Consider the following 21,417-nt stretch of genomic DNA (forward strand, 5'->3'; position numbering starts at 1 on the left):
ACGACGGCCACGCTGATTGGTTGGAAAGGGCAGCCGCCTAAGCTGGCGATTCGCTCTTCCCGCACGTCAATCAAAAAAAAAAAATCACCTCGGGGTTAAAATTTTTCTTTCCTCACCTTCGCGGTTCGAAATAAGACAGTGAGAACTACTGGCGCTGAAAACAAAAAAGGGCGACAAAAAAGAAAATTCTCAAGCCAGGTTATTTTTTTTCTCTGTCTCTGCGCCAAAAGTCGGCCCGCCCCCTCCGTGTCTTCTGATTGGCTGAAATTGGGACGCCGGCGGTTATGATTGGCTGCCGCGGCTGTCAATCAGCCGTGATTTGCATAATGACGCGTTGACATCGCTCTCGGCGGAGAGTTGGTCAAGTTTTTTGTGGCTGTGTGTGGGGGAAGGTTTATAGTTGTCGATTGGGAAGAATTCTTTTATTTATCTCCCCCCGAAAGTGGCTCGGACTGTAATGTCTTTGCGAGTTATTCGTTAACCCGTCTTTTTCTCCTTGTTTGAGTGGAATAAGTTGGGAGGAAAATGAGCTTCCTTTTGTGAGTATCTGCGGGCAGATGTGACTCAGTCGGGCTGCGCTCCTCCATTCTTCCTGTTTCACTTCTACACTCCGGGCCTGCAGGGCCCACCGTCTCCTTTTTCTTTCCCCCACCACCCTCCCCCCTCCCCTTTTGCTCTCATGGGTTTTTTTTGGGGGGGGGGTTCCCCCCATGTGTGCTCAGTTAATGCAGCCTTGAGCAATTCCTATCTGTTGGTGGCTTTGCTGATTTTTGTTTTTGAGAGGCAAGTTGCTGTAAAGTCTTAACTTTAAAATCGACGTATGGGTGATGGCAAAGTAGATTATTAGGTGGTGGGGAAAGGATGCTCTTGTATGTACATCAGCCTAGTACTTGCAAGAATCAAAGAGCCTACATGCTGCACTCAAACAAGAGACTTGTTCTAGTTTGCAGCTTCTTCTTTAAATCAACATAACATACAAAATGGATGATGGTAATTGTCATATTAGGTGATGGGGGGGGGGGGGAAAGAGGCTCTTGTAAATACTAGGCGAACGTGCCTACAAGAATCTAGGAGTCTTAACAGGAGACAGAGATGAGGAGGAATTTCTTCACCCAGAGAGTGGAATTCGCTACCATAGAAGGCAGTTGAGGCCAAGTCATTAAATATATTCAAGAAGGAGTTGGATATATTTCTTAAGGCTAAAGGGATCAAGGGATATGGGGAGAAGGCAGGGACAGGGTACTGAATTTGGATGATCAGCCATGACCTCATTAAATGGCAGAGCAGACTCGAGGGGCCAAATGGCCTACTCCTGCTCCTATCTTCTATGTTTCTAGTTGGCAGCTCCTCCACATACTGCAATATTAAAAAGCCACACAGTATTGATTTTTTTTTAATATAAAGGCTGTAATTTTATCGTGGTGTTGTAACTGTTTGCTTATGGAGAAACTTCTGCAAATCTTGATGTTCATGTCATTGCTATCACATATTGAACAATTTTTTAAAAACACTATACATTCAGATAGAAACCTAATCTGATCAGCTGATACTATTATGGGATTGCACCACCCTACTTAACAGTGTGGGGTTTGGAGCTGTGCTTCTGATTTCAGTTTTGAGGAAGACAACAGATGGAGTTGCTAACTAGAAAGCCTCCTGTTTGAGTGCAGGATGTAGGCTCCTTGATTCTTGTATGCACGTTGGCCTCGTACTTGCAAGAGCCTCCTTTTCCCACCACCTACTTTGCCAATTGCCATTACCCATTTGTATTTTATGTTGATTTAAATAGACTTTAAATTAACTTTCCTCTTTCCTTCATTTTCCCTTTGCCTCCACTTGGAAGGAAAAGCATTGTGTAGTTTTTATTTCTCTCGCCTTGTTACTTTCTTCGGTGTCTACTTCCTGAAATTTACAAAATCTGGTTAGATTCTTTTCAATGATTTTTACCTATTTCTAGCACCACCTTTTCATATTTGCCTGTGCAAATGGAGTGTGCAACTTCAAAAAAAATACAGATATGAAGCATTTGGTGCCACTGAATGTAGGATTGCTCTATGCCTGCTTTTAATTAGAAATGTAAAATAGTAGTAAGTGGCTTTCAAGGTTGTAATGTAATCACATTTGAGATCTTATGAATTGAGTGTTAAGCATTACTGATTTATCTGAAACACTCCAATAATATCAGGTTGCAGGTTTTAACTAATAAAATAGCAAAATACTGCGGATGCTGAAAATCTGAAACAACGACAGAAAATGCTGGAAACACTCCAGGTCAGGCAGCATCGTGGATCATGAAGAGTCAGCGCCCTGAAACGTTAACTCTGTTTCTCTCTCCACGATGCTGCCTGACCTGCTGAGTGTTTCCAGCATTTACTGTTTTTGTTGCCGGTTTTGTCAGTATCTTGTTTAATAAATGTGATACTGGGAACGCTGTTTGGTATTTCTTCAGCTCAAATCATCTGTTTTGTGTAGGGAGGAGGATGACTGGTCCTCTTGGTTAGACCCAATTAGCTGTGAATTAACTGTAACTTAATAAAACTTTAAATAAAACTTAACAAATTGAATTAAAATTCGGTTTGCCGGGGTGACGATGCACTTCAGTCCCCGCGGCGCCCACCGGTCTCGGAAGGCCCCGAGCCTGCCGGCGGACACCGCGTGCTCCATCTCCAGGGCCACCCGGGCGCGAACATAGCCGCAGAAGCGAGGCAGGCAATCGGGCCGGATGACCGCCCGCTGCCTGGACCTATTAAAGGCCACTTTGGCCAGGCCCAGGAGCAGTCCTACGAGGAGGCCCTCCGACCCACCCGCTCCCCTCCGCGCTGGGTAAGGCGAACGACTGGTGCAGGCGGGGAGACGATAATTTGGGAGGTCTGTCCAACAATGGGCCGACTCTGCATTACTTGTTCGATTGTCAGTTCACATTGTGTGCCAGAGCAGCTGCTGACAGTGAGAATCGACTGAATAGATGACTGCACGAAACACAAGCTTTAAAGAAAATTGGGGAAGATGTTCATCTAAAGGCTATAGGTTATATTGCTGTTTTGCAGCATGCTCTTATGGTCAGTCAGAGCCAGTAGAGTGTGCCAGCTGCAAATACTTCAGGGTTTGCCCTCTGATGGGCATTGCCTGCCCACTTGCCATATCATTTTCTCCTTTTCTTTTCCCCTTTCCTTCCCTTACTACCAACACACTTTTTTGGGGGACACTGGAACAATGTATTTTTTTTGGGAGGGTGGGGAGCTGATGCTGTACTTGGTTTCAGCAGATGTCATGATTGAGCAACCAGCGATTACAGCTTTGCCTGAACCAACTTGCATGGCTCCTCCCTCCCCAGATGACCAATTACAAACAAATTGTTCCTGGTGATGGAAACGTCCGCTATGCGGAGTCGAGCCTTGCTTTCCCTCTAGTACAGATTGTATTGATCTGTATTTGGGATGCATCATTCTGCTTGAATATCAACACTCGGACAGAGATTATATATGTCTAATTTACACTCGTATTTTGAAACCAGCTCCCTTTGCTTGCTAAAGTGTGTAATTTATACTTTACAGCAACTTGGCTTGTCTCAACAAGTACATTAATCGACAAATAACGAAGTAGAGTTGCAGAGAATGCAGTCACAGCTTTTGTATTCATTTTTGATTTATGGAGGCAATAGTTTCGCTTATTGTACTTCTTTCTTACTCGTTTTCTCCCCTGAAAGCAGTGGATCCCACTGGGCAATTGTCCGGAGTGCTCACCGAAGTGCTTCTGTGAACTGAGCTAGTGAGTGATAGTAGGTTGTTCAGTTGCAGTGCTGGGCCTCGCAATTCAAGGCCTTGGTGAGTCCACATCTGGAGTATTGTGTGCAGTTTTGGTCGCCTTATCTGAGGAAGGATGTTCTTGCCATGGAAGGAGTGCAGTGAAGATTCACCAGACTGATACCTGGGATGGCAGGAATGACGTATGAGGAGAGATTGGGTCGGTTGGGCTTATACTCGCTGGAGTTTAGAAGAATGAGAGGGGATCTCATTGAAACTTATAAAATTCTGACAGGACTAGACAGACTAGATGCAGGAAGGCTGTTCCCGATGGCTGGGGAGTCCAGAACCAGGGGTCACAGTCTAAAGATAAGGGGTAGGCCATTTAGGACAGAAATGAGGAATTTCTTCACCTGGAGAGTGGTGAACCTGTGGAATTCTCTACCACAGAAGGCAGTTGAGGCCAATTCATTAAATATATTCAAGAAGGAGTTAGATATATTTCTTAAGGCTAAAGAGATCAAGGGATATGGGGAGAAGGCAGGGACAGGGTACTGAATTTGGATGATCAGCCCTGATCTCATTGAATGGCGGAGCAGGCTCGAGGGGCCGAATGGCCGCCTACTGCTCCTATCTTCTATGTTTCTATTCAGTTAATTCCTAGCCAGTACCGATGTCCACACCTTTGAGTTTCCAACAACAGGCAGATAGCTATTAGCTTCGCTCTTCCCTCCCTCCATCTCTTTATCCCAGGGACATGGAGCACCTTTCTGTGAGCAGCTCTACAGACACGTGACCCTATGGGGAGGGGAGCCTTGGTTGTATGGTGAAGTTGCCCCACTGTCCTTTGTATGAGTTTTTCCAATTGTAGATTGGGCAGGTATTTTCCGGTGGCTGCTTCATACAGTAGTATGGAACAAATGCCTTTGGACTCAGTAACCAATTGGTACTGTCTTGCGCAATGTTGCCTTTCTTCCCAATCTTCAGTCCCCTTCAAATATGACCCGAAGGGACCATTCTTCACATGAGCTTCAGTGGTGGCTGTTCGTAGTGTATTGACTATGGGTAGGTGTGGGGAAGGAGATCTGTGGCTCGGCATACAAGGATGTGCATTTGTCAACAGGAATCACTGAATAGTAAGAAAGAGGCCGGAACCTGCTGTATATTTCGCCCCGCCTTAGCCCAGGGGTGGCGAGATCCATTGTAAAGTCCCAACTCCCACCTCTGCTGCCATTGGATAGTTAAGTGTACATTTCATTGACCTTTTGCTGTTGCTCTCCTCCATATTCTGCACACCATATCCTGGATGCGAGGGCAGAATGGTGAGGGAATTGCTTTTGAGTATGCCTGCTAGAGAAGTCTGAGCTGGCTTCTGCTCTCTCTCTGGCTTTTGCTCCATGTGCTGAATTGTGAAACCTCTGCTGTGCATCCTCCTGTAGTCTCTTCGCTGGGAGCAAGCGGAAGCCAAGCGCAAGGAGCGCACGTCAACCCAAGCACCCCATCCACCACTGTCTGCCCCACCTGTGACAGAGACTGCAGGTCCCGCATTGGACGCATCAGTCACCTGCGAACTCATTTTTAATGTGGAAGCAAGTCATCCTCGGTTCCGAGGGACTGCCTAAGAAAGAAAGAGGTGTCGGATTGTTTACTCTTTGCAACTGATGTGCGAAAACCATTCTGCGACTGCTACCCTTGCTAGACCATTGAAATCTATGGCCTAATATAACTTTGAGGGAGTAACTGAAGGCTGTTTCGAATTTCTGTCACATCATCCACTTGCTGCTATTTGTGTAGTAGAATTTCACTGCCTGCTTCAGCGAGTTTATTAACAGTCGTTTGAACTGCATCTATTGACACAGTGCTATTTTATTCTGGATCTGCGCTGTCTCTACCTTTTTTTGAACATGCTCCTTTTTAAACCTGAGATTAGTTGTCATAAGAGTTAGACCTACTGCCTCGACCCCACACTCTTGTGGCATCGGGATGCTGCGCACATGGGGAGAATGAGCTGTGTCACGGTGCTGTGTACTTGTGGTCATAGTAATACAGGAAACTTTGTGATATCCGGCACCGACGGGACCGAGCTGTTGCCGATCTATCAAAGCTGCCGGACAAACCAGCGTTAATGTTGAAGCATACGGAGATTTTCAGCTCCGTATCTGGCAACAAACACTGCTTCTAAACAGTCGGCCGTACCTTAGTGTCTCTGTAGCTTAGCAACAACTTCAGAGAGACTTTGCAGCGCCTGACTGTTGGAAAAAACAAAGCCACGAGAAGAAAAAAAACCTAACAAAACGGCTCCTGATTTCTGCCGGTAGATCAAGGTTTCCGGACATACAACCTCCGGATAAACCAAAGTCTCCTGTATCACCGATTTTTATAGGATGCCTCCATGCTTCTGAAGCGCGAGTCATGTCCTTGCACCATAATCTTCTGAGGGTACCAACTTCAATAAGAGTTGGCAGCCTGGTGAGTCTCGCAAGCACATTTGCAGCAGTTTCTCATGGTAACAGTCGCCGCCGGTTCCTGTTTGCACATTTGCCTTGAGCAGCAATAGTGGAATGGTCACACCGAATAGATCCATGAATTGATGAACCACTTTCTTTGGGATTGAAAAGCACTTTATAAAAAAAAAAAAAAAAAAAATTTTATAAATGCAGCCATCCAAGCCACACTTCCGACATGAGCTAACATTTAACTGAGGCCTGTGCAGTTTTTGTGGTGGGTATTGGAATATTGCCTGCCTGCCCTGTTGCGGGATGTTGACTTTGGTTGACAGCTATACATCTTGGTTCAGTTTGTGTCACTTCTTCATTTTCAGCCAACAACCCTCGCGCTCTCAACCAGTAGGAATTTTAAAGAAATGTTCACTCCCTTCAGTTCTAAAGTTTATAAACTTTCATTTTTTGGACTATACTATCACGATCCCTTAAACAGTTTTAAAAACTTGTAACCTCTTACAGTGAACATATCTTTTCAGGGTAAAAGTTTAATTCCTTTCCCCCCCACCCCATAAAGTTTTTCATACCTGTATGCTTGCTGAAGGAGGACTAATAATGAATGTTTTACTTGCATTCTAGTGGGAGTCGAAATAACAGAACTTTCAAACCGAAAAAGAATATTCCTGAGGGCTCACACCAGTATGAGCTGCTAAAGCATGCTGAAGCAACCTTGGGCAGTGGTAATCTTCGTCAGGCTGTTATGTTACCAGAAGGCGAGGATCTTAATGAATGGATTGCCGTCAATAGTAAGTCTATTGAACTTGGGAGTTTATCTACAGGAAACTTTCTGGTATCTGGCACTGACGGGACCGAGTTGGTGCCGTCCCATCAAAACTGCCGTATAAACCAGCGCTAATGTTAAAACATACGGAGCTTTTCAGCTCCGTGTGAATCAACAAACCCTGTTGCTTAGCAACAGCTTCAAAACAGTCGGCCGCAGCTTAAAAGCATCTCTGTAGCTAAGCAACAGCTTCAGCTAGACCTTGCAGAGGCTGACTGGGGGGGGGGGGGAAAAAGCAACGAGAAGTAAAAAAACTTACAGGAAACGGCTCCTGAATTTTGCCGGTAGATAGAGCTTTCCGGACTTTTAACCTCCGGTTAAACGAAAGTTTCCTGTACTCGGCAGGCCAGGCATCCGTGGAGAGAGAAACCGAGTCAAAGTTTCAGGTCTGAGACCCTTTTTCAGAACTGAAGAGGAGTCCCGGACCTGAAACGTTAACTGTTTCTCTCTCCACGGATGCTGCCTGGCCTGCTGAGTATTTCCAGCGTTTTCTGTTTCAGATTTCCAGCATCTGCAGTATTTTGCTATCGTATTGGAGTTTATCTATCCTATCTCTCTTCCTTTTCAACGCTCCACCATTGGTGGCTGTGCCTTCAGCTGCCTGGGCCCTAAGCTCTGGAAATCCCTCGCTAAACCTCTCCTCCTTTTAAGATGCACCTCAAAACCTGCCTGTTTTACCAAGCTTTTGCTCACCTGCCCCAATATCCCCCTGTGGCTCGGTGTCAAATTTTGTTCCTGTGAAGTGCTTTGTGACATTTTACTCTATTAAAGGTGCTGTATAAATACAAGCAGTTGTTTAGCCTGTCCTAACTTTGCAGGTGGCTTTGGGTTTCCCCCTCAAGTTTGACTTTATCAACAACAAAAAAATGAAACCCCGCTGTCAAAATGCATTTAAACCTCACAAGCTGCACTTGCGAAACTGTGGGACTTTCAAAGGCTATTTTTGTCATTTCCTTTTTTAAACTTCTGTGAAATTGAAACTCATTCTTCGCTTTTGTGCTGGTCATTTCTCCCCCCCATCACACAGCCCACTGAAGGAGTCCCAATTTTGTAAGACCTTTTTCTGTTTGCCTGTACTTTTCTCTTTCCTCTTCCTGCCCCCCGCCCCCCCACACACCCCCTGGCTAAAGGAAAACATGTTGAATTGTTTTGGAGGAACACAAGTCAATTTTCTTGGAATGAAACTATACATGCCATGTGTGAGGCTATTCCTGGTATTTATAACATTCACTTATTTTCTGTGAATGGGTTTTAAAATAGGGTCATAGAACATAGAAGATAGGAGCAGGAGTAGGCCATTCGGCCCCTCGAGCCTGCTCCGCCATTCAATGAGATCATGGCTGATCATCCAAACTCGGTACCCTGTCCCTGCCTTCTCCCCATATCCCTTGATCCCTGGGACCGGGACTTCTGAAATGCACATCACTCATAATTACAGTATGGCCTGCGGACTGCAGTGGAAATGAACTTTTGATTGCGGTTATTTCTTTACAGCTGTGGACTTCTTCAACCAAATCAACATGCTCTATGGAACAATAACCGAGTTTTGTACGGAGCAAAGCTGTCCTGTTATGTCAGCAGGACCAAGGTAGGAAAGGTCTCCTGTACGTTATAGGCTAAGACTTCACCGAAATGGGAAGGTTGACGGTGGCTACATGCCAGAAGTATCAGTTTGGCTGTAAAATACTTCCGGATGTCTTGAGATGAAAGGCCCCTCGAGCCCAACCCTGCCTTTCAATTAAGTGGCTAAAAAGGAATGAAGTGTCAAGACGATTTGGAGTTGTGGAATAAGCATGTTTGCTAGTTTAGTCTATTTGTCTTAAATGTGCACAACTCCAGAAACTGTACGTTAATAAATATGTCAGTTACTAAGCAAACTTTGATCTTGTGCCTGAAATGAATTGGATTAAATGCACATCAAGATTGAAATCCTAATACAGTACCTGTACTTGGGACTAGGGAGTGCTTTTTATTTCACGCTTCCTCCTTTCTCCTTTCCCACCCTGCCCCAGAGAATTTTACTATAATGTTTCTGCAAAGGTCTAAATCTTCTGATCAAACTGGATGGCCTCTGTCTGCTGGGCAACCCCAGTAACATCACAACATGGTCCCAGTTAATCACACAGCTGTTGCGTATGTCGCATCAGTTCAGACTACCCTGAGTTGCTCAGTGGCTCCCTAACTGTAGGGCTCTCTGCTACTGTTTCAAGAGGCTGCATTACCAGCCTGTACTGGTGGAGACGTGCTCGTACGTGACTGCCAAGCTAGTTTGAAGTCATGAGCCCGCCCTGCTATTTTGTACCCGAGTGGTCACTTAATAGCAGAGAGGGATTGACACTTGCGGGTCCCCATGCAAGTGTCTTCATTTAATAAACCAGTTTTTATGAACTGAGATGCATATTTCTTCAATTTTAAATAGGGAGTGCTTTGAACAAATTGCACTGCTTCTCTTTTCTCTCTCTCACCAATTCCTCAGACTTTACTTCCCCTTTAAGTAAAAGGTCTACAGGAATTTTGTTTAATAGGTACAGTCCCTTCAACATTCCTATCTGAACACATTTTGGGCTCTGAACATTTCCTCTAGAATAGGGATGGTTGGTTGTTTGCGCTGCTGTGATCTCTAGCGGAGGAGGAGGAGGAGGAGGAGAACAGCCCAATTGCAATCTGCTTCTAGCAGTAATTCTGAATCTTGAAAGAGGGTAACTAACTGCGACATCCTGGCAGGTGTACAAGAACTGAACTCTCTTCCTATAATGTGGAGGATTGTATGGAAATTTAGCGTATGATTTTAAAAATGATTGAAGTAAACTTTACATCTTCAGAAACCTTACATTTGAAGCATTAGTAACCGATTTAATTGTGTTAGTTGAAGTTAAATTTGGCTCTAACTTTAATCCTGGGGGAAGGTGAAAGGAGATAACTCTAGGCTGGTGATGGGAATTTGGAAAAAGGACAATGTAACTAAATCATGGATGTTAAAAATGAGTCAGTAACATGTTCTGTTTCCATTGAGTTAATGGGAGGGAGGGGGGGAACTTTATCAAGATGAGAAATTTTATTTTAACTGTTGTCTGAGTCACTGTGTGGGGAGCTTTATGCTGGTTTTCACCATCTGAAGTTGGTCAAAAAATAGACTAAAGCCTGCTTTCTACATAAGTAAATCCTAACCGCACTGGTTAATCTTCAAAATCCCTGTTATGAAGGAGGCCTCGAGTCAAGGGCCTTGAACACAAATAGCTGGATTTTCAACCCTTCCAATCAAATTTTTATGGGCTCCTCTCTGGACAGTGTGGACCTAAAGATTTCGGTCGCATTAATCTTTCAAATTGGTTTATATTTATTTTTAGCTCCCTAGCCTGTTAATTCAAATTGGGACAAGAGTTTATATTGTACACTGGCTGAGATGCGACTTTTAAGTTTGCTTACACTTCCAGAAAACTGAATCATTTCTACTTCTAATAAGTTATGTGACATACTATCTGTAGAGTATGAGACGTTATGCAGAACCTGCCCACAAACCATGTTCTATACTGAAAAGCAACAGACGTTCCTGTGATCTGATGTTGATGGGCAGTGTTTTTTTTTTACGTCGATGCGTTAGATCTTGCCATATGTTTGGCTTATGGCTTACATTCTGATTGGACCCCATTGAAAGAGTTGGGAGTTGTACAGATGGACTGTTTGATTTGGTAAATGCAATGCCATAATTACAAAGAAGCTTAAAAGCATTTTGGGGCATTTAATTATGATTGCACTAACTGTACACTTTCTTCTATCTTGGTTTGCTTTCTCCCTCTTCCCCTTGCCCCACCCTGTAAGCAATTCGATTCCATAAAATTGGATATGGCAGTTGTGATCCCTGTATTTAAGTCACATCCACCCCCCCCCCCCCCTCCATATTCTTCCCTTGGCACCTGCTCCTGGAGGCTGTAACTTGCACTAGGGTACGCTTCCACAGACAGAATTGTTGGATGTAGAGGGGGGAGCTTAAAATCAGGAAGAAATAAAGTCAGTGAAATTTAGTTCAGTTCAAAAATCAAAACCGGGACTCCATGGTATTAGTTAGCTCGGTTTAGTGTTAAATGGTAAAGTTTGGAAATGAGCTTTTGGAATCTTGCAGCACCCGTTTCAAAAAACCAATTCAAATTGAGCTTCCCCCGCCCCCATCACTTCCATTTTTGAGAGAAAAGTGTGACCTCATTACAGAACGGAGTTGGCAGGGATAGCTGAGGTAAGCAGAGAGTCATTGAGAAGTGAGTTGAATATTTTGAAGCACTCAATCAGATTTCCACTTGCTCATTCGGTTCCCTTGTTCTATTTTTTTTCCCCTCCACCTTTCTGATTGTTCATCAAATAAAATTGTTGAATGATTTGGCTAAGAGAAGACTGTTAGCTAGTCTTAATGTTCTTTTGCTGTAAAATATATGTTGATTGAATCGAGATTGTATTTGTAGAGACAGTAATGTTTGATTTCTTGCCATCTGTATTACTACTAAGGATGCTTGTTTACAGATATGAATACCATTGGGCTGACGGCACAAACATTAAAAAACCAATCAAATGTTCTGCTCCAAAGTACATTGATTACCTGATGACATGGGTACAGGACCAGCTTGATGACGAGACCCTCTTTCCTTCTAAAATAGGTGAGCCATTTTGTTTCAGCTGCTTTGGAAAAGAAAGCCGTGCATTCTACAGGAAACTTTTTTTTATCCGGCACCGACGGGACTGACGTGGTGCCGGTTCATCAAAAATTCCGGATAACCAAGAGCTATAGTAAAAGATACGGAGCTGAGAGCTCCGTATAAAGCAACAAACCCTGTTGCTTAGCAACAGGTTCAGAACAATGGCCACAAGTTGCAAGCGTCTCTGTAGCTTAGCAACAGCTGCAGCCACACCCTTGCACAGCAACACATGGAGGAAGGCAAGTAATAAAAGTTACCTGAACCTACTCCTGAATTTTGCCGGTTAACCAAGATTTTCGGTTATTTAGGTGCCGGTAAATCGAAAGTTTCCTGTAGTTGAAATGCGATAAGCAAAGAAAGGATATGTTTCAAGTTACAGAAGACAGCTTACATTTTGTCTGGTGGCACTATGGTGCTGCTCCAACGTTCTTGTGCCACAGCTTGCCAGGTTTCCAGGCCTGTCTCTTCTCTTCGCTGCCCTCGCCCCCATCCCCCTCCATTTAATGCGGAATAGCTCGTCCAATTGCTGTAAACTCGTGGTTAGGACTGCAGCTGCTTCATTCCATGGACTTGGTTTCATGGTTAGTCCTCTGTCCCTACAAATAATGTTTCCCTACAATGAAAGCCTCTTTATTTCAGTGGAAGCGTCTGAAGTTGCAAACAGTCCACTCCAGATCTCGAACTGCAGGATAAACTTCTTTCATGGCCTTGTTCCACCCTCGCTCTCTCTCTTCGCCCAGTGACTTCAGCTTCTAAGATTTGTGTTCAAGTTTTCTGATGCCTCCTTTAAAATTGAGCTTTGTCTTGAATCTAAAAATGCACAGTTCATTTTAAATCTGGGTCTTTAACCTTTTCAAGTGCTTCAATTTATCGTAACTTTCCTTCATTGCAGGAGTACCCTTTCCTAAAAACTTCATGTCTGTGGCCAAGACCATCCTGAAGCGGCTGTTCAGGGTCTATGCTCACATTTACCACCAGCATTTTGACTCTGTGATGCAGCTCCAGGAAGAGGCCCATCTCAATACTTCTTTCAAGCACTTCATTTTCTTTGTTCAGGTAATACGTTCTGCGTCACTCGCAGGCACGTCTCATTTTAGTGAGGCCGGGAATTTACATTTTATATTTTTAAAAATCATCTACATGGATTGGCACAGTTAACCAATTGCTCAATTTGTTAATCTACTTTTAATCTGATTTATTAGCATGTGCATGGGGGCATAATGTTACTTATGGATCCCAAATTGAATTTCTGATCCAGGATCAGTACACATCGAAACTTCATTGTCCAGTATTTTCAGTCGTTTGGGTTCTTTGCTTTTATATTTAATTACTGAAGTAGAGAAGTTCTGCTACAACTGTACAAGGTATTGGTGAGACCACACCTGGAGTACTGCGTACAGTTTTGGTCTCCTTATTTAAGGAAGGATATACTTGTATTGGAGGCAGTTCAGAAACGATTCACTCGGTTAATTCCAGAGATGAGGGGGTTGACTTATGAAGAAAGGTTGAGCAGGTTGGGCCTATACTCATTGGAATTTAGAAGAATGGGAGGTGATCTTATTGCAACATATAAGATTCTGAGGGGGCTCGACAGGGTAGATGCTGAGAGGATGTTTCCCCTCATGGGGAAATCTAGAACTCGGGGGCATAGTTTCAGAATAAAGGGTCGCCCTTTTAGAATGGAGATGAGGAGGAATTTCTTCTGAGGGTCATAAATCTGTGGAATTCTCTGCCCCAGAGGGCTGTGGAGGTTGGGTCATTAAATACATTTAAGGTGGAGATAGACAGATTTTTGCAAGATAAAGGAGTGAAGGGTTATGGGGAGCGGACAGGGAAGTGGCTTTGAGCCCAAGATCAGCCATGATCTTATTGAATGGCGGAGCAGGCTCGAGGGGCCAAGTGGCCTATTCCTGCTCCTATTTCTTATGTTCTTAAACTTAAACCTTGGCATGCCAGCCACTAAAGGAAGGCTGCTATCTCCTTGAGCCGACCAGTTTGGTTAACTGTCATCTTGCACACAGGACACTGCAGCCAATGCTAATGTTACTACAGGAAACTTTGTGCTACCTGGCACCGACGGGACCGAGCTGTTGCCGTCCCATCAAAACTGCCGGACAAACCAGCACTAATGTTGAAACATACGGAGATTTTGAGCTCTGTATCTGGCAACAAACCCTGTTGCTCAGCTTCTAAACAGTCGGCCGTACCTTGCAAGCATCTCTGTAGCGTCTCTGTAGCTTAGCAACAGCTTCAGCGAGACCTTGCAGAGCCTGACTGGTGGGGGAAAAAAAAGCAACGAAAAGAAAAAAAAACCTAACGAAACGGCTCCTGATTTTTGCCGGTGGCTCGACCATTCCGGACAGTTAACCTCCGGATAAACCAAAGTATCCTGTATTAGAAGTCGTGTTTTTATAATAAATAATGAATTAAGTTACAGGAACACCTAAAATACCATTAATTAGTCCCACACCTTTTATTAGAAAGATATACAGGAAACTTTCGTTTATCCGGAGGTTAAATGTCCGGAAAGCTCTATCTACCGGCAAAATTCAGGAGTCGGTTCAGATTATTTTTTTTTTTTTTCTTTTCGTTGCTTCTTTTCTCCAGTCCTGGCTCTGCAAGCGTCTCTGTAGCTAAGCAACAGCTTCAGCTAGATGCTTGCAAGCTGCGTCGACTGTTTTGAAGCTGTTGCTAAGCAACAGGGTTTGTTGCTTCACACGGAGCTCTGAGCTCCGTATGTTTTAACATTAGCGCTGGTTTCTACGGCAGTTTTGATCTAACGGCACCAGCTCGGTCCCGTCGGTGCCGGATACCAGAAAGTTTCCTGTAAAGAGAGCAAGGCACTCAGTTGCAACGTACAGGAAGAAGTGACCAAGGAGACTCTGGCCAGAGTCACAATGTTTGCAGGATCTTAATTGACCATTTATCAATTCAACTTGATAGTCTTAAGGCTCACAGCAACACTTCTAACAACAGAAAAATAGGTGTTTTAGATGGTGTCGTGTTCCTGCGTCTCAAAAACTGCACCGCCTGACCTAGTAGAGCAGCACCATGGGAAGTTGTTTTTATTTTAATGGGGAGTGAAGCATTTAGTTGACAAAATAAGGTCCTTCATAGTAACAGCGCCTCGATGAGCGGGTAATATTGCTCAACACTGGTAGAGGCCACATGCTTTGAGGCTTCAAGAAGCCCTTCTCAAGGGCAACTAGGGATGGGCAATAAATGCTGGCATTGCCGGCGACGCCCAGATCACATTAGCAACCTTCCAGTTTGATTTCTTCACTGCAATCCACCCCCCATGCTTTCCCTTTTCTTGCAATTAACTTGCAGTTAGCACAAGTACAGGAGATTCATTCGTTTCTTGACTTTAATTTTTTATCTACCTTTTTTTGTTTCAGGAATTTAATCTGATTGACAGGAAAGAACTTGCTCCGCTCCAAGATCTAATTGAAAAACTTGGATCAAAAGACAGATGAGTGTTCTTAAAGGGATTGAAACTTCCCTTTTTTTTCCACATCAGCGTGATGTTAGTGCTTCTCTTTTTCTACCTTCAAGATCCCTGTTTCCTGCACACACACACAGTATGATGTGTGATCATTGTGAGCATGCTCTGTGGAAAAATCCATTTGTCTCTGTCATGTGTTAAGTAGTACTTTTGATATTTGTGTGAATAACTTTCCGAAAAGCACGTCCGTAAGCTGTTGGTTCCAGCCATATGTCAGTGTTTTGAAGACACTGCTATTCAACCACATTGAAAGGTTCAAAAGGTGCCCAAATATTCTACCTGTACAATAAAGGATATTGTAGTATTGATTCTCCGCCCCAGCTGTAACTAGCACACTTAAAAATCGAATTAGCGAAGCGGGCTAAAGATACTTAGGGAGAAGAGAACTATTGCTGCACTCATTTGATCCATTTGGATTCTAGACTGCTGGATTTGTAGTCTGAACTCCTAGTTTCTGCATGCTCCACCTACCTCTGGGCTTTTTATTTGAGGGGAAACGGAAAACGAACATGATTCTTGACCTTGAGCTAGAAGCAAACTGGAACGTGTGCAGTTTGAATGTATGTTTTAAATGGGTTGATTTGCAGTATGACTGTGGGTTGCTCATGCTGCGAGTTAGACTAGTTAATTGTAGACTAGTTAATTGTACACCGTCTCTAAATGTACTTTTTTGGATTTAAAAGACAGTGGAACAATTTTATACTTTTTGTGTCCGTGTGTGCGTTCACTCCCGTTTAACATCATTATGGCTGTTTTTGATTGGCTATGTGAGGCATTTTTGTCCATGGTCTAGATTGACGACAGTAATTGCAGTACAGTTAATATAGAAAAGCCTCTTTTACTTAAGGTGTTTACAGTACTTACAATCTTTATACATGCAATTTTTAAAATAAGGCAACTCTAGTATTTTTACACAATTGGATCAAATCAATCTCTTCTTGCGTGTAATAGGTTTTGAATTGAAGGCAAGTGTTAGAATTTCTTGCTTGAACAGTGTCACAACTTAATGTGATACCACATTGCAGAAGGAAAAAGTACCACTTGTTGATTTCTCCCCCCCCAAAAAAATATATTCCCCATGGATTACATGTACTGAACTGTTAATATACTGTCTGCAACCAGCTGATGATTGTATGAATTCACCCTTTTCAGTGAAAGCTTTTATTGCTTTGGTTTACAATGGCACATCCTTCGGGGGTTTCCCAATCGCCCCTTGGCTCGGCTCTCTTGTAACTGCAGTTTTGGATTCTAACACAGAGCATGTACGATTGCATATTGTGAAAACTGTGTTGCCTTTATTTCCAATGTTTTTAGATGCACTTTGGGGGGACTGTGCCCAGTTGCCTTAACTAGACTACTTTTTCAAAACTTGGTCAGTCACGCTTTAATATTGAAAATGGTTTTTAAAGTTTTTACACACTGAGGTGAATACGGCAACTTTGCAGCAGGATGTAACTTTGTACCTGTGATTTGCCTTGTAGCAAGTAGTCTTGGGGCAAAAGGACTTAAAAAAAAAAAAAAAAAAATCTAGCAATAATTTGCTTAAAGTAAATGGCATTTTTATTCTGAATATCATTGTCCAAGCATTGATGGCGACTACTGAAAGCAACCACCTGCCAGAGTTAGGAATTTTCAAACTTTCTTCTGCTGCAGTGCAAACTCCAGGTAGTTTTCCTGTACAATGCTGCAGAGGAATTGACCAGTATTTCAGTCAAGTAGCCTCCTCTTCAAGTAGTCTTCTGTTCAGATGTTGCTGTTAGTGTGATTTTTTTGTTTTGTTTTTGGTGCAATGTTGAGCGCAATAAAGAGGGGGGGGGGGGGGAAGTGTAGGGCTGAATTTAAACGTTAAAGTTTAAAGTAGAAGTTAAGTGGAGTGTTTTTGCTGTTAGCATGTTCTTCCCAAATTTCAAAATAAAAATAGCCTTTCAATCCGAACGTGTCCAAGTCTAGAAGCATCAATGAAAGCTGTAGTGTCTTAAGTCCTTCCTTTTTCCTCCTATTGGGAATAAGGATGGTAATCAAGTTCCCCAGATGGTAAATTCAAATTGTGTGGTACAGGAAACTCTCGATTTACCGGCACCTAAATAACCGGAAACCTCTGTTAACCGGCAAAATTCAGGAGTAGGTTCAGGTAAGTTTTGCTTCATATTAGTGGCCGTTCCTGGATCTGTGGCTGTGTAACCGGGGTTCCTGCACCTGTTGCTAAGCAACAGGGACGCCTGGATCTGTGGCCATGTACGGGGCTCCCGTACCTTTAACTATACCTCTCTGTAATCCAGACTTTTTGATAAACCGGCACCACGCCAGTCCCGTCGGTGCCGGATAAAAAAGAGTTTCCTCTACTAGGCAACGCAAGATTAAATCCCAGCACTGATCTCAACTGAAGTAACTGAAAGAAAGGGGGGGGGGGGGGAGGTGCACTACAATCTTGCTGTGGGCAAAACCGTGGCAAAAATGGCCCAGGATTTCAGCCCTTGATCTTCTCCACTGATTGAACTCTGCAATGATGCTTTCACCAGCGGAATAACTTGCCAATATTGATATCTTTCACAAATGAAGAATGATTGCTTGAGGGCTGCTGGCACTTGTGGAGCTGATTCCCTGGGCGTAAGCCCCTGAAGTAGGAGAGAAAATTGAAGCGCTGACTTTGAAAACTGATCTCACTCCCCGTTTCTAAAGCATCCCGCTTCTGATGAGCTTTGGGAGCTGTTGTCAGCAGAGCAGATCTTGTGTATCTGAATCTCCTGGAGGAGGAGGGGAATTAAACTCTGGTTGATATTCGGAGTTTCCATTTTAAATTTTTGCTGAGGCGGTGCTTTACAATGAAAATGCTTCTCTGCCCCTACTGCGTGCATGTCTCTTCCTTAAACATAGAAGATAGGAGCAGGAGTAGGCCATTCGGCCCCTCGAGCCTGCTCCGCCATTCAGTGAGATCATGGCTGATTAACGGACCCTCTCGTCCTTGCTGTCAAAAAGAATCTGCAGGATGGATACACTGAGTTGACTGAATTTTACAGCTGAGATTTCCAATTTCTGGTTTGGAAAAGTTGGAAATGGATTTGTCTAAGACTGGGAGCAGTAGACTTCGAATGGTTCAAGGCCAAGTCTGATTCTTCACTTTTCAATCAATCCAAGAAAATTGGGTTTCTGACCTATAAACGAAAACTAGTTTTGAAGGAATTCCTAACTGAATACTCCTTTTAGTGAATACTCTTAATTCTTAAGATCTGAAGTTCGTTTGTCTTCCAAACCAGGGGATAATGCATTTTTTTCATGTTTTTAATTTTTAAGGTTTTAAATCATATTGCAAATATTGCTTTTTTTAAACAGACATGTTAAAGGATTTGACAAATGCCACTTTGGGATTTGCGTAGTGTAATTTCTAAGGCTTGTGGATGTCTGTTGGGGAGAGGATGATGATGGTAAAGAAATGATGCGCATCTGATTGACCAGAGTTGCACTTGCAGTACATAAACTGTTGCAGACGAAAGAACCAATAAATTCAATACAGTATACTCATTGTCAATGTATTAACTACTGTGAATCAGCAGATGAAATGCTCATGAATGCTTGTATTCCAGAAATGGCAAACTTTCAGTGGTGCCATTCATAACTTTTTTCCTTTTCTAATTGTGTATTAATCGATTGGGTCTTTTGTTTCTCGCATGGGTGACCAGATACACTTTGTTTTACATGTCAGAAAATAACTAGCAAACAATGCTAGTTCATGTTGACATGCCTGAATTTAGTTTGCCGCCTTGTACATGGCAGAATTCTATTCTTGAAGCAAGAAACCAGAGTTAACGTTGCTTAATCCCTGAAGTCCTGTGAGCCTAAATTGAGCCAGAAACTGACTGGAGTACAGTAATCTCAAAACCCATTTAATTACATTATACTTTTGATGATTCTTGTAGGAAATGGTGGGAGTAATGGCCCAGAAATTCGGGTCGGGGGCTTCCCGCGGGTGCAAGCCTCCGACCTGCACTTACCTAGCGCGCCGGCCGTTGAGCTGTGGGCCCGTGTGGGATTCCGATCCTGGGCCTCCTCCAACTGCTGGCGCGCAGTGCTTGCGTATCCCAGGGGCGCAGTTAGTTCGAAGCGTCCCCTGGGATCACGTGGGCCACGGAGAGCCAAAGGGAATGCTTCATTCATAAGTTTGACAGGAAGAGCTGTCAAACCTATAAATACTATAAGCCCCAAATAAATTTTTAAAAAACACCACATTTTTAAAATAAACTATAAATTACATGACATAACTATTTTAAACAATAATTTAAATTTTTGAAAAAATTAATTACATTTTCTAACGGGGCTAAAAATAAACCTAAGCTTTCTTTAAAGTATTTAAAAATAATAAACCTGTGGAAAAAATGTTTTAATTTTAATTAATTCACCACTTACCTTGTTAAAAGCAGGCCTTGCACCTGCTTTTTAAAAGTGTAACTGCTGGAGACTTACCCTCCTGGGAAAAAAAATGTAAGTTCGATGCGCACGCGCTGCCTCTCCGGCGCACGCGTTCAACTTCTGAACCCCTTCTTTCAAGGGAACGGAAGTGCCGGTTTCCTGCACATGCGCAGTGCATGCACAAAACTGCACTTTCGTTGGGCCTACGGGTGAGTACCCCGTACGTACTCGCGCGTTGGGACCCGAATTTCTGGGCCATTATACGGATCTAATGCTAAGCATAAATCCTAACCAGCTTTTTGGCGCATGCTTGTTCAATGGTTTGGCATGTAGTGGAGTGTAGAACCTCGGATTGCAACAGTGAAGCTCTCTTTGGAAAATAGAAATGGTTGTTGGCAACTAACACTCTATAGCAAAGTGTGTTTTTGAATTTTAGACGTTTGAGGATAAATAATTTGGTTGATAACATGGACACGAATAAATGGTGTGCATCCGTACATGTAAATGAGTGTGCTGAAGGTCAAGTCTGGATCATTTAGCCATGCGGATGATGCAGCCTAAATTTAGTTGAAGTTCAAATTTTCATTTGGAAGGGATCGGACTAGGGTAGACTTGCGAGGGTGGAGTTAAAATAAAATTCGCACATGAAACTAGTGCAACGTTTGAACTGAAACAAGATGTAGTAATAGCCGTGGCCACTAAGTAGAACTACTAGATCAATACAAGGGTTAGCCAAGCATTTTCACATGAGACAAACTATTTTTTGAAAGTGCGCTGGGCCTAAAATTTTTGAACAATCCTTTCGGAACCTGGCAAAGCTCAAGATTCTAGACTCTTCCAACTCCGTCAAAAGCCAACATTGTAGCTGGCAGTATTTTGACCTGTTTCAGCAATCTTTTTTTGTTCTTGCTTACCTCTAGAAATCCTACTTTTTTTTTTATTTTCTATGTGCATATATGATACATAAATTACAATTGAATTTACATTTTAAAATTTGTGCAAATAAAAATGATTTAAGCCACCTGTCTTGTCTTTTATTCAAATGATGATTATTTTAAAAGTAGAAAATGGTTAAAATGCGTTTCCTTTTTTCCCCCTCCCTCCAATGTTAAATTGCTCATGCTGGCTGTAGCACTGCAGTCAAGCATGATGCCTTGTGGGGAAGCCATGTGCTGAGCATGCATGTGGAAACATTGACATTGACCCACATGGGCACAACCAAAGTGCAATGAGTGAAAGTGGTGGCAGCAGGTGCAATATGAATATTAAATCATTGCTTCTGTTACTTTCCATACCTCCTGTTACTGTTAGTAACAGATTTTGGTGATTTTGTTTTAAGAACAAATTAAAGTTTCCAGCACACACAATTCCAATAAGTAACTCCAAAGGAAGACACTGTTGCCTGTGGAATAACAACAGAAAATGTTGGAAATACTCAGCAGGCCAGGCAGCAGCCGTGAAGAGAGAAAGAGTTAACGTTTCAGGTCTGGGACCCTTCGTCAGAACTGGTAAAAGCTGGAGATGTAACAGATAGTAAGCAGGTGCAGAGACTGGGTGGGGGGGTGGGTGGTGCCGTTTAGGAGGGGAGGAAGGAATTGAAAGAACATACTGTGCTTATGTAAGAGGCAGGAACGATCAAATGTTGCAAATGGGAATGGCAAAATAATGCAGCATGAAAAATGGGGGCAGGGGTTATTGTCTGAATTCGATGTTGAGCCCGGAAGGCTGTAAAGTGCCTAATCGAAAGATGAGGTGCTGTTCCTCGTGCTTACACTGAGCTTCATTGGAATAATGTTTT

At 43.1% G+C, this 21,417-nt stretch overlaps 1 protein-coding gene across 1 annotated transcript; it reads left to right on the forward strand.

Annotated features, from left to right (window-relative positions):
• Window positions 1-331: 331 nt before the first annotated feature.
• On the forward strand, window positions 332-20,640 carry LOC147098012 (MOB kinase activator 1A). The gene is made up of 6 exons (XM_085971207.1): window positions 332-539; window positions 6,824-6,990; window positions 8,520-8,613; window positions 11,538-11,671; window positions 12,603-12,766; window positions 15,109-20,640. Exons 1-6 carry the CDS (start codon window positions 526-528, stop codon window positions 15,184-15,186), a joined length of 651 nt encoding a protein of 216 aa, XP_085827333.1. The 5' UTR covers window positions 332-525; the 3' UTR covers window positions 15,187-20,640.
• The last annotated feature ends 777 nt before the right edge of the window (window positions 20,641-21,417 follow it).

This window comes from Somniosus microcephalus, chromosome 30 (assembly GCF_052327205.1).
Source record: "Somniosus microcephalus isolate GS21.2 chromosome 30, FLI_Smic_1.0, whole genome shotgun sequence".
Classification (NCBI taxonomy): Eukaryota; Metazoa; Chordata; class Chondrichthyes; order Squaliformes; family Somniosidae; genus Somniosus; species Somniosus microcephalus.

Bases quoted from the DNA above. Each gene is read 5' to 3' on its own strand.
- LOC147098012 (XM_085971207.1), top strand. The intron at 6,991-8,519 runs GTAAGTCTATTG...ATTTCTTTACAG, and splicing joins TGAATGGATTGCCGTCAATA to CTGTGGACTTCTTCAACCAA. The intron at 8,614-11,537 runs GTAGGAAAGGTC...GCTTGTTTACAG, and splicing joins GTTATGTCAGCAGGACCAAG to ATATGAATACCATTGGGCTG.